The sequence below is a fragment of the Trachypithecus francoisi genome, unplaced genomic scaffold (assembly GCF_009764315.1).
Source record: "Trachypithecus francoisi isolate TF-2019V2 unplaced genomic scaffold, Tfra_2.0 Lachesis_group13, whole genome shotgun sequence".
In the NCBI taxonomy this organism is placed as follows: Eukaryota; Metazoa; Chordata; class Mammalia; order Primates; family Cercopithecidae; genus Trachypithecus; species Trachypithecus francoisi.
The window spans coordinates 83,554,741-83,568,762 of record NW_022681458.1 but is presented as its reverse complement, the minus strand read 5'-3'; the positions used below and the strand labels follow the sequence as shown (position 1 = coordinate 83,568,762).

The 14,022-nt window shown below is 39.3% G+C and overlaps 1 protein-coding gene across 9 annotated transcripts in view; it reads right to left on the bottom strand.

The window, feature by feature from the left end:
* The window catches only part of WDSUB1 (WD repeat, sterile alpha motif and U-box domain containing 1), a 68,745-nt gene that overhangs the window by 14,357 nt on the left and 40,366 nt on the right, over positions 1-14,022 (bottom strand). For all 9 annotated transcript variants that reach the window (XM_033231398.1, XM_033231404.1, XM_033231407.1 and 6 more), the window contains one exon: positions 4,159-4,299. In XM_033231398.1, the coding sequence (XP_033087289.1) occupies positions 4,159-4,299 (141 nt within the window). The remainder of the gene's footprint in view (positions 1-4,158; positions 4,300-14,022) is intronic.

Genomic DNA, 14,022 nt, shown 5'->3' with positions numbered 1-14,022 from the left:
TGACAGGATCAACTTCACACATAACAATATTAATCTTAAATGTAAATGGACTAAATGGTCCAATTAAAAGACACCCACTGGCAAATTGCATAAAGAGTCAAGACCCATCAGTCTGCCGTATTCAGGAGACCCATCTCACATGGAGAGACACACATAGGCTCAAAATAAAGGGATGGAGGAAGATCTACCAAGCAAATGGAAAACAAAAAAAAGCAGGGGTTGCAGTCCTAGTCTCTGATAAAACAGACTTTAAACCATCAAAGATCAAAAGAGACAAAGAAGGCCATTACATAATGGTAAAGGGATCAATTCATCAGGAAGAGCTAACTATCCTAAATATGTATGCACCCAATACAGGAGCACCCAGATTCATAAAGCAAGTCCTTAGAGACTTACAAAGAGGCTTAGACTCCCATACAATAATAATAGGAGACTTTAACACTCCACTGTCAACATTAGACACATCGAGACAGAAAGTCAACAAGGATATCCAGGAATTGCACTCAATTCTGCATCAAGCGGACCTAATAGACATCTACAGAACTCTCCACCCCAAAACAAAAGAATATACATTCTTCTCAGCACATCGCACTTATTCCAAAACTGACCACATAGTTGGAAGTAAAGCACTCCTCAGCAAACGTAAAAGAACGGAAATCACAACAAACTGTCTCTCAGACCACAGTGCAATCAAACTAGAACTCAGGACTAAGAAACTCAATCAAAACCATTCAACTACATGGAAACTGAACAACCTGCTCCTGAATGACTACTGGGTACATAACGAAATGAAGGCAGAAATAAACATGTTCTTTGAAACCAATGAGAACAAAGATACAACATACCAGAATCTCTGGGACACATTTAAAGCAGTGTGTAGAGGGAAATTTATAGCACTAAATGCCCACAAGAGAGAGCAGGAATGATCTAAAATTAACACCCTAACATCACAATGAAAAGAACTAGAGAAGCAAGAGCAAACACATTCAAAAGCGAGCAGAAGGCAAGAAATAACTACGATCAGAGCAGAACTGAAGGACATAGAGACACAAAAAACCCTCCAAAAATATCAATGAATCCAGGAGTTGGTTTTTTGAAAAGATCAACAAAATGATAGACTGCTAGCAAAACTAATAAAGAAGAAGAGAGAAGAATGAAATAGACGCAATAAAAAATGATAAAGGGGATATCACCACCGAGCCCACAGAAATACAAACTACCATCAGAGAATACTATAAACACCTCTACGCAAATAAATTAGAAAACCTAGAAGAAATGGATAATTTCCTGGACACTTACACTCTCCCAAGACTAAACCAGGAAGAAGCTGAATCCCTGAATAGACCAATAGCAGGCTCTGAAATTGAGGCAATAATTAATAGCCTACCAACCAAAAAAAGTCCAGGAGCAGACAGATTCACATCCGAATTCTACCAGAGGTACAAGGAGGAGTTGATACCATTCCTTCTGAAACTATTCCAATCAATAGAAAAAGAGGGAATCCTTCCTAACTCATTTTATGAGGCCAACATCATCCTGATACCAAAGCCTGGCAGAGATACAACAAAAACAGAGAATTTTAGACCATATCCCTGATGAACATCGATGCAAAAATCCTCAATAAAATACCAGCAAACTGAATCCAGCAGCACATCAAAAAGCTTATCCACCATGATCAAGTGGGCTTCATCCCTGGGATGCAAGGCTGGTTCAACATATGCAAATCAATAAACATAATCCATTATATAAACAGAACCAAAGACAAAAACCACATGATTATCTCAATAGATGTAGAAAAGGCCTCTGACAAAATTCAACAGCCCTTCATGCTAAAAACGCTCAATAAATTCGGTATTGATGGAACATACCTCAAAATAATAAGAGCTATTTATGACAAACCCACAGCCAATATCATACTGAATGGGCAAAAACTGGAAGCATTCCCTTTGAAAACTGGCACAAGACAGGGATGCCCTCTCTCACCACTCCTATTCAACATAGTGTTGGAAGTTCTGGCTAGGGCAATCAGGCAAGAGAAAGAAATAAAGGGTATTCAGTTAGAAAAAGAAGAAGTCAACCTGTCCCTGTTTGCAGATGACATGATTGTATATTTAGAAAACCCCATTGTCTCAGCCCAAAATCTCCTTAAACTGATAAGCAACTTCAGCAAAGTCTCAAGATACAAAATCAATGTGCAAAAATCACAAGCATTCTTATACACCAGTAACAGACAAACAGAGAGCCAAATCATGAATGAACTCCCATTCACAACAGCTTCAAAGAGAATACCTAGGAATCCAACTTACAAGGGATGGAAAGGACCTCTTCAAGGAGAACTACAAACCACTGCTCAATGAAATAAAAGACACAAACAAATGGAAGAACATACCATGCTCATGGATAGGAAGAATCAATATTGTGAAAATGGCCATACTGCCCAAGGTAATTTATAGATTCAATGCCATCCCCATTAAGCTACCAATTGTGAAAAGCTACCAATTTCACAGAATTAGAAAAAACTGCTTTAAAGTTCATATGGAACCAAAAAAGACCCTGCATTGCCAAGACAATCCTAAGCCAAAAGAACAGAGCTGGACGCATCACTCTACCTGACTTCAAACTATACTACAAGGCTACAGTAACCAAAACAGCATGGTAGTGGTACCAAAATAGAGGTACAGACCAATGGAACAGAACAGAGCCCTCAGAAGTAATACCACACATCTACAGCCATCTGATCTTTGACAATCCTGACAAAAACAAGAAATAGGGAAAGGATTCCCTATTTAATAAATGGTGCTGGGAAAATTGGCTAGCCATAAGTAGAAAGCTGAAACTGGATAATTTCCTTACTCCTTATACGAAAATTAATTCAAGATGGATTAGAGACTTAAATGTTAGACCTAAAACTATAAAAACCCTAGAAGAAAACCTAAGTAATACCATTCGGGACATAGGCATAGGCAAGGACTTCATGTCTAAAACACCAAAAGCAACGGCAACAAAAGCCAAAATTGACAAATGGGATCTAATTAAACTAAAGAGCTTCTGCACAGCAAAAGAAACTACCATCAGAGTGAACACGCAACCTACAGAATGGGAGACAATTTTTGCCATCTACTCATCTGACAAAGGGCTAATATCCAGAATCTACAAAGAACTCAAACAAATTTACAAGAAAAAAGCAAACAACCCCATCAAAAAGTGGGCAAAGGATATGAACACACATTTCTCAAAAGAAGACATTCATACAGCCAACAGACACATGAAAAAATGTTCATCATCACTTGCCATCAGAGAAATGCAAATTAAAACCACAATGAGATACCATCTCACACCAGTTAGAATGGCAATCATTAAAAAGTCAGGAAACAACAGGTGCTGAAGAGGATGTGGAGAAATAGGAACACTTTTACACTGTTGGTGGGACTGTAAACTAGTTCAACCATTGTGGAAAACAGTGTGGCGATTCCTCAGGGATCTAGAACTAGAAATACCATTTGACTCAGCCATCCCATTACTGGGTATATACCCAAAGGATTATAAATCATGCTGCTATAAAGACACATGTACACGCATGTTTATTGCAGCACTATTCACAATAGCAAAGACTTGGAATCAACCCAAATGTCCATCAGTGACAGACTGGATTAAGAAAATGTAGCACATATACACCATGGAATACTATGCAGCCATAAAAAAGGATGAGTTTGCATCCTTTGTAGGGACATGGATGCAGCTGGAAACCATCATTCTCAGCAAACTATCGCAAGAACAGAAAACCAAACACTGTATGTTCTCACTCATAGGTGGAAACTGAACAATGAGATCACTTGGACACAGGAAGGGGAACATCACACACCGGGGCCTACTGTGGGGAGGGGACGGGGGAGGGATAGCATTAGGAGATATACCTAATGTAAATGACGAGTTAATGGGTCCAGCACACCAACATGGCACATGTATACATATGTAACAAACCTGCACGTTGTGCACATGTACCTGAGAACTTAAAGCATAATAATAAAAAAAAATTTAAAAAAAAGAAAAAAACTACTTAAAATTCCTCACATTTAAGCAAACTTCTGGGAACTGTCTAAACTTCTTACTCATTTAGCACAAAACATCCCCTGCAACTTAGTATAGCATCACACATACCTGAGGCGATGACTGGATCTTTCATAAGTTCTCTAGTTATTGGACATATAAATTCATCAGGAATTCCAGAAGAAAGGGATTTAACCTTGGTCCTGAGCTCTTCAATTTTCCTCAGCACTTTACTACGCAGTCCTAGAGAATCTGTAAAGAAATTACTGTTAGGGCTGGATAACTACTAGTAATCCTTATGCTAGTCATTCACAAATAGTTTGTTGTTGGGGGTTTTGATTTTGAGACAGGGGCTCACTCTTTTGCCCAGGCTAGACTGCAGTGGCATAACGATCACTACTCATTCATTGCAGCCTCAACCTCCTGGGCTCAAGTGATACTCCCACCTCAGCCTCCTGAGTAGCTGGGACTACAGGCACACGCCACCATGCCCAATTAATTTATGTATTTTCTGTAAAGATAAGGTTTCACTATATTACCCACGCTGGTCTCGAATTCCTAGGTTCAAGTGATCTTCCTGCCTCATCCTCTCAAAGTGCTGGGATTACAGGTGTGAGCCACCACAGCCAACCACAAATGAGGGGAGATTTTATCTACTACCACCAGAAATCTTCTGACATACTGTTTTACCGCATGAACTAGTGTTTTCTTTGTACATTCCTTAACAAATCTCTTGTATAGAATACTGTTGGTTAAAATATATCAGCAGTTAATAGCTAATTTTAAATAAATTTAGATTCTGAAAGTTGAAGAATTTCAGGTTGCCAGACACTAATATACTCTACAAAATCAGAAAAGGCTCATTACTGGTTACTTACACAACAGAAAATTTCCTAAAAATCATTTTCAAATATGTTTGACTTCAAAACATAAAAATGCCGTGTTGTATTTTTAAACTTAATGAAATTGGATGTATTTGCTGATTCTTATAAGAAACACAATCACAAATAAAGCTCATTTGTTTGTCCAAACCATAGGCATGTTTCACTTGTTTTTATTCTTAACTGTAAAAAATGTTTAGTTTTAGAGAGTCTAATGTAATTAATTTTAGGAATTTGAGAATTCTTGGCTGTTTACACTTGTAGAACTAGTTGACAGTTCTACTTTAGGTTGAAGTAGGTAGAAGAATTAGATTTCAGAATGCCTCACGTAGTTACGAGAAAAAGCCAAACCAACTTACTTTCTATCGGGAGGTCATGCTCCATGGGGTTTACACAGGTCTTAGGACACCCCCTGTTTCAGACAGTCTTTTCGTGGATGTCTGAAAACATCCCTGGAAGCTAGAGATAGTGCGTCCCTCCCTGCGGGAGGGCAGCTGTTTCCTGACCACTATCATGTCTTGCCTCCTGGGGGCGATTTTGCTGGTAACCCCCTTATAAGACTGGGCGTTTCCCAAGCTCAGGGCTCCTCAGCTGTGACACAAACATAAACCACCACCATGAAACTGAAGAGGGAAAGGGGAGGCTGGGCACAGTGGCTCATGCCTGTAATCCCAGGACTTTGGGAGGATGAGGCAGGTGGATCACTTCAGGTCAGGAGTTCAAGACCACCCTGGCCAACATGGCAAAACCCCATCTCTACTAAAAATACAAAAAAAAACCAAAAACCCAAAAAAGTAGCTGGATGTGGTGGCACATGCCTGTAATCCCAGCTACTTGGGAGGCTGAGGCAGAAGAATCACTTGAAACCAGGAGGCAGAGGTTACAGTGAGCTGAGATTGCACCACGCACTCCAGCCTGGGTGACACACTAAGACTGCCTCAAAAAAAAAAAGAGGGGAAGGGGAAACAATCAGAACCTGAAGTGCGAGTGTCTGCTGTGTCACGAGTAATAAACCGTTTGAGTCAGTCTGGGCTCACTGCCCACATTCATGTGAATGTGGCAAGTTATCCTAGCAGCTCGCTGGCGCCGAGGGTCTGCTTTCCTGTGACTTCCTTCCAATGGGATATGCTGAAACCGAACTGAGGATTTTTAAAACAAGTTTTTTAAAGCACCACGAACAAATCAATGATTTCCTTACACGCTGAATATGACTGTGCAAAAATATTTATGACTCAAAAAGATTCCCTCAAATTCTTTATGAAATCACCATCCAGATTCAAGAGAAAGCTATTTCAACACACAAGTATTAAAAGTGCTTAGTTAGGGAAGTACCTCTAAAATGCAGCACAGTGTTATCTGATCACCAGAGCCAGCCTTTAATGTAACAAATCAGAGATATCGAGTCCACCGCTTCCCAGAATGTCCCGTTTCACAATGCTGTGTTTTCCAAGGGTTAGCTGGCTGTGTGTTTTTATTTTGCCAGGCAAATACAATGGAAGGCTTAAGAGGAGTTATAATGATGGATCATGTATTCAAAGCTAAGTAAGGTGGAAAATAAGAGCAAAGATAGATAACAGGTACACAAGATTAACAGAATAAAGGTTTGGATAAGATCAAGATTTGCTGAAGTGGGGTATTGGATGAGATGGTAGAAAATCTATCATGACTGGGATATGCTTCCTGAAAATCTTCCACCTGGGTAGAGACATGGCTTCAAAAACTGTCATAAATGTTTCTAGAACATATTTGCAATAAGATAATAGACATCTTGTTTAAAGAGATAATTATATAACTTATAATAAGAAAAGGAGGCTGGGTGTAGTGGCTCATGCCTATAATCTCAGCACTTGAGGCACCGAGGTGGGAGCACTGCTTAAGACCAGGAGTTTGAGACCAGTATGGGCAACACAGCAAGACTCTTTCTCTACAAAAAATTTTTAAAAGTTAGCTGGGCATGGTGGTGCATACCTGTAGTCCCAGCTCTTCAGGAGGCTGAGGCAGGAGGATCTACAGAGCCCAGGAGGTAGAGGCTACAGTGAGCCATGTTCATGCCACTGCACTCCAGCCTGGGCAAGACAGTGAGACTCTTGTCTCTAAAAAAATTAAGAAAAAGAAAAAATATAGGAGCAACTAATGTTCTTTAAAAAGTTTATTTTCCTGTCAAAAATATTCTACTTGTGCTAATATTTAGAATGCTTATAATATTTATAACAGAGAACACAGAAGGCCTAATTCAAAATTCCCCAGATAAGGTTAAACTGGGTGTTATCCTTGTCCAATCCTAATGTCATTTAGAAATGAAGTCAGATCACCTTGCCCTCAGGGATGCTTTTATTTAAACCACATCCCCAGAGCTCTACCAGAAACGAACATCTCCTTTTGTGATTGGGGGTTGAGAATAAGTCTTACACACTTATACAATTGCTGAGAAAGAAAGGACCCTTACCAGCTAAGGTAGTAAACCCCTGGTACCAGTATTGGGCAATATCCGGCTATTACTGACTATAATCCTGAAAAGACATCTTCATGACAAGTTAAAAACCACCCAACTCTGGAAATGCTACATCACTGAGAGTTTGATGGAATCCAGAAACTAATAACCATCAAATATACAAGACTAAACTAACGGATATAAAACTCAACCCTGAAAACCTCTGACGAAACAGAAGGTAACTGGGTTCCGGAGTGAGCGCTGGGAAGTGACAGTGTAGAGCAGAGATGTAGGTACATGAATGAGACAGGGACTTTCCTACACGTGCCCTTTACTCTCCCAACTTTGTCCTGTAAGTACCAATGCCACAGCAGCCCCAGCTGGAGGCCAGTTACCCGGACAGCACGAGCGCCTGGAATTGAACAAGCACAGACCACCAAGCTGGTTACTGACTCACCTCTCCCCCGCCCTGACAGAGAACAACAGAACCAAACGCTGGTTTCTTACAAAGAAAACTAAAAATCTGCTTTTAAAATATATATTTTTTAATTTAAAAATCAAATTTCTACACAGAATGATCAAGAGAAGACACAAAGCCTATATTAAGAATGGAAAACACAGCTATAGGTACAGGAGGAATTTTAAAGAGGATATTAAGAACAGGATAGAAGCAGTATAGTTTTTTAATTTCTCTGAAAAAACAGAGCAACTAGATAAACTCAAATTGCATGGACATTTCCAACAAAACAAGGTACAAGCCATCTTCATGAACCCTACAACATGCATGAGTGAGGACAAACCATCAACACCCATAAAGACCTGTGGTTGGCATCTGTGTAGAAGAAAGCAACGGGACATCTGACGGGCCTGAGCAAATGAGACCCCAATGTGTCCAACAAGTAAGCACCGGAAAGGAGAGTGAGCCAACTTCAGACAGCAGCTGAGCAGGGAGGGTTATGCCCTTCCAACAGGGGGTCAGTGCACAGTAACTAGATTTGAACAGCCTATTTCACTTTAATCACATATAAGCAAACAAAAAAAAACTGTAAATGTTTAATTACTTACATTAAATGCAGTTACCCAGGCAACAAGTGAAATCTACATAACGAATTAATAAGAACTGAAACATGAAACTTTCAAAATCCGAGGATATAAAGACAGGTGATGTATTTAAATTTCTAAATTTTAAAGTAGAAAATGATAAAAATGTCTTATGTGCTTTTATGATTTCTTGGAAAGAAGAGTAAATGGAAGAGTGAACCCTTTGAAAAAAAATCTCGTTCCCAACTAGGCATCTATGGTTGATGATTCTCTGAATATAATCATAAATACCAACATGATACACAATAGTTCCTTGGCATTTGTCATTTTAAGTTTCTATCATTTTATCTTCTATATAGCAATTCCAAACTCCAAGATACGTAGCAATCTGCCATGTTCCCAAAGCCTAGATATAAACTGATGCCAATTGAGTAGCTAGATGGAAGCTGTGTGGCCAGTAGTAGACTCACTCGTTGTGTAATATCACATCTAAAAGTGACTTTCCTACTCTTAACCTTTCACACTTTATGCCTTTTGAATGAGATATTAAATGTTATAGTAGTCACAAATTCACAGCAGATGTCTTAAGATATATCCCTCTCAACATCAAGGATCTCTTGAACCTGTACTCTGTCTGGACATTCCTTATACAAACAGTTCTAGATATAAGGAATTATTTCCTAACTAAAGCTGTATGTCTGTTGTACCCTAGGCTTCCATTAACACAATCCTAGAAAATGACTATTATCCTTGGGTAAAGCTCCAAAGTCAAACATATTCAAGTCTGCAGAAATTTCATTTATTGTGTATTTACAAGAGACCCACTGAAAAAAGATTTGATAAACTGCTTGATTCCTTAAAAATAATTTAAATGTCACACATAATAGATATACGATGTTGGTCTCAAACCCTCCAATGTACTTTACTGCAAAATTAATCAACTTCCTCCATTTGCTGAATGTTAAACTCAGATTTATTCACATTGACATAGCAGCTGTTTTAAACAGTTCAAGGCAAACGCAGGTAAAATAGATATGCATTTAAAAAGCAAAATTCAGTAGCATATATACTTGTTGGTTCACCTCAATACATTTGTTTCTAGACCAAATTTAATTCTCTATTCGTGCAGTTTACTATTTTGAGGGTCTATTTTTCTTAAAATTCAGGACTAAAAGAAATTCATTGTAGCTTACAATACCATTTATAGATTACAGTTAGCTGCTTGATTCTTTATAATGAAGGTTGCAAAAACCTTAAAATACATTAGAATGATATAAAAAATAAATGTTATAGTCTATTTTTACTACTTTATTCTATGTCTAATTTGTTGAGCTTGCTAGATCTCCAAATCTTAAACACAAGCTTAAGAGTCCTTATTTACTAGAGAATGTGCAACATTTTTGTCTCCATTCTTAATAGTTTTTCAAATTCACCTATTAGACCATCACAGAACTTGTTTAAATTGTATTTTAATTTTGGCTTGGGCCTGACACTTCCAAAACCCATTTCACTGAACTTTGAAGTAAAATGATTACTACTGTTAACCCTGAGACTCATCCTTCAAAAACTAATTGAATCATTAATTGATCATTAATTGAATCCTACAAGAATGTCTTATTCTTGGCCAGGCGCAGCGGCTCATGCCTGTAATCCTAGCACATTGGGAGGCTGAGCCAAGAGGGTCACTTGAGGTCAGGAGTTTGTGACCAGCCTGGGCAAAGTAGTGAGACCTCATCTCTACAAATAATTTTATTTATTTATTTTTTTCTTATTATACTTTAAGTTCTAGGGTACATGTGCATGACGTTTATATCATGTATAACTCCCCAATGCAATCCCTCCTCCTCCCCCCTCCCCATGATAGGCCCCAGTGTGTGATGTTCCCCTTCCCGAGTCCAAGTGATCTCATTGTTCAGTTCCCACCTATGAGTGAGAACATGCGGTGTTGGTTTTCTCTTCTTGTGATAGTTTGCTAAGAATGATGGTTTCCAGCTGCATCCATGTCCCTACAAAGGACGCAAACTCATCCTTTTTTATGGCTGCATAGTATTCCATGGTGTATATGTGCCACATTTTCTAAATCCAGTCTGTCACAGATGGACATTTGGGTTGATTCCAAGTCTTTGCTATTGTGAATAGTGCCGCAACAAACATACGTGTGCATGTGTCTTTGTAGTAGAGTAATTTATAATCCTTTGGGTATATACCCAGTCGTGGGATGGCTGGGTCATATGGTACATCTAGTTCTAGATCCTTGAGGAATCGCCATACTGTTTTCCATAATGGTTGAACTAGTTTACAATCCCACCAACAGTGTAAAAGTGTTCCTATTTCTCCACATCCTCTCCAACACCTGTTGTTTCCTGACTTCTTAATGATTGCCATTCTAACTGGTGTGAGATGGTATCTCATTGTGGTTTTGATTTGCATTTCTCTGATAGCGAGTGATGATGAGCATTTTTTCATGTGTCTGTTGGCTGTATGGATGTCTTCTTTTGAGAAATGTCTGTTCATATCCTTTGCCCACTTTTTGATGGGGTTGTTTTTTTCTTGTATATTTGTTTGAGTTCTTTGTAGATTCTGGATATTAGCCCTTTGTCAGATGAGTAGGTTGCAAAAATTTTTTCCCATTCTGTAGGTTGCCTGTTCACTCTGATGGTAGTTTCTTTAGCTGTGCAAAAGCTCTTTAGTTTAATTAGATCCCATGTGTCAACTTTTGCTTTTGCTGCCGTTGCTTTTGGTGTTTTAGACATGAAGTCCTTGCCCATGCCTATGTCCTGAATGGTACTACCTAGATTTTCTTCTAGGGTTTTTATGGTATTAGGTCTAACATTTAAGTCTCTAATCCATCTCGAGATAAGCAACTTCAGCAAAGTCTCAGGATACAAAATTAATGTGCAAAAATCACAAGCATTCTTATACACCAGTAACAGACAAGCAGAGAGCCAAATCAGGAATGAACTTCCATTCACAATTGCTTCAAAGAGAATAAAATACCTAGGAATCCAGCTTACAAGGGATGTAAAGGACCTCTTCAAGGAGAACTACAAACCACTGCTCAGTGAAATCAAAGAGGACACAAACAAATGGAAGAACATACCATGCTCATGGATAGGAAGAATCAATATCGTGAAAATGGCCATACTGCCCAAGGTGATTTATAGATTCAATGCCATCCCCATCAAGCTACCAATGACTTTCTTCACAGAATTGGAAAAAAACTGCTTTAAAGTTCATATGGAACCAAAAAAGAGCCCGCATTGCCAAGACAATCCTAAGTCAAAAGGACAAAGCTGGAGGCGTCACGCTACCTGACTTCAAACTATACTACAAGGCCACAGTAACCAAAACAGCATGGTACTGGTACCACAACAGAGATATAGACCAATGGAACAGAACAGAGTCCTCAGAAATAATACCACACATCTACAGCCATCTGATCTTTGACAAACCTGAGAGAAACAAGAAATGGGGAAAGGATTCCCTATTTAATAAATGGTGCTGGGAAAATTGGCTAGCCATAAGTAGAAAGCTGAAACTGGATCCTTTCCTTACCCCTTATACGAAAATTAATTCAAGATGGATCAGAGACTTAAATGTTAGACCTAATACCATAAAAACCCTAGAAGAAAATCTAGGTAGTACCATTCAGGACATAGGCATGGGCAAGGACTTCATGTCTAAAACACCAAAAGCAACGGCAGCAAAAGCAAAAATTGACAAATGGGATCTAATTAAACTAAAGAGCTTTTGCACAGCCAAAGAAACTACCATCAGAGTGAACAGGCAACCTACAGAATGGGAAAAAATTTTTGCAACCTACTCATCTGACAAAGGGCTAATATCCAGAATCTACCAAGAACTCAAACAAATATACAAGAAAAAAGCAAACAACCCCATCAAAAAGTGGGGAAAGGATATGAACACACATTTCTCAAAAGAAGACATCCATACAGCCAACAGACACATGAAAAAATGCTCATCATCACTGGCCATCAGAGAAATGCAAATCAAAACCACAATGAGATACCATCTCACACCAGTTAGAATGGCAATCATTAAGAAGTCAGGAAACAACAGGTGTTGGAGAGGATGTGGAGAAATAGGAACACTTTTACACTGTTGGTGGGATTGTAAACTAGTTCAACCATTATGGAAAACAGTATGGCGATTCCTCAAGGATCTAGAACTAGATGTACCATATGACCCAGCCATCCCACTACTGGGTATATACCCAAAGGATTATAATTACTCTACTACAAAGACACATGCACACGTTTGTTTATTGCGGCACTATTCACAATAGCAAAGACTTGGAATCAACCCAAATGTCCATCTGTGACAGACTGGATTAAGAAAATGTGGCACATATACACCATGGAATACTATGCAGCCATCAAAAAGGATGAGTTTGTGTCCTTTGTAGGGACATGGATGCAGCTGGAAACCATCATTCTTAGCAAACTATCACAAGAAGAGAAAACCAAACACCGCATGTTCTCACTCATAGGTGGGAACTGAACAATGAGATCATTTGGACTCGGGAAGGGGAACATCACACACTGGGGCCTATCATGGGGAGGGGGGAGGAGGGAGGGATTGCATTGGGGAGTTATACATGATATAAACGTCATGCACATGTACCCTAGAACTTAAAGTATAATAAAAAAAAAAAAAAAAATTAGCTGGTCGTGGTAGCATGTGCCTGTGGTCCATTACTTGGGAGGCTGAGACGGGAAGACCACTTGAGCCTGGGAGGTCGAGGCTGTAGTGAGCTGTGATGCACCACTGCACTCCAGCCTGGGCAGTGGAGTGACACCTTCCTATCCCTTCCCCTCCCCCCAACCCACAAAAAGAGATAGAAACACAAAAAGAGATAGAAAAGTGACTGTAACTCGGCCAGGCGTGGTGACTGTACTCAGCCAGGCGCGGTGGCTCACACCTGTAATTCCAGCACTTCGGGAGGCCAAGGCAGGCAGATCACGAGTTCAGGAGATCAAGACTATCTTCACTAATATGGTGGAACACCGTCTCTACTAAAAATACAAAAAATTAGCCGGGCATGGTGGCGGGCGCCTGTAGTCCCAGCTACTCAGGAGGCTGAAGCAGGAGAATGGTGGGAACCCAGGAGGCAGAGCTTGCAGTTAGCCGAGATGGCACCACCGCGCTCCAGCCCGGGCGACAGAGCAAGACTCCATCTCAAAAATAAATAAAATAAAGAAATAAAAGAAATAAAAGTGACTGTACTCAACTATAGCCTGAGTATATAGTACAAAACCACTTAACCTATGTGTTTTCAGAAAACCATTCTGTTAACTCCTTAAAAGGCCATAGGCTTCCAAGAGATTTAAATAGGCTCACATACTATGTTTACTATGTAAGGAAAGTATAATACTTGTAAATACTATACTTTAAAATGGTTTTCTATAACAAACATTTTTAGTTATTTCACTCTTCATTAGTAATAAATCTCAACATGAATATCTTATTTCCTGAACTTTCTGGTTAACTAAAATTTTACTGCAGCGTACTGGTAATAGTGGCTGGCAATTATGTTTATTAGAGCATGATATCAAAACTTGCTTTCGGGACCGGGCACGGTGGCTCACGCCTATAATACTA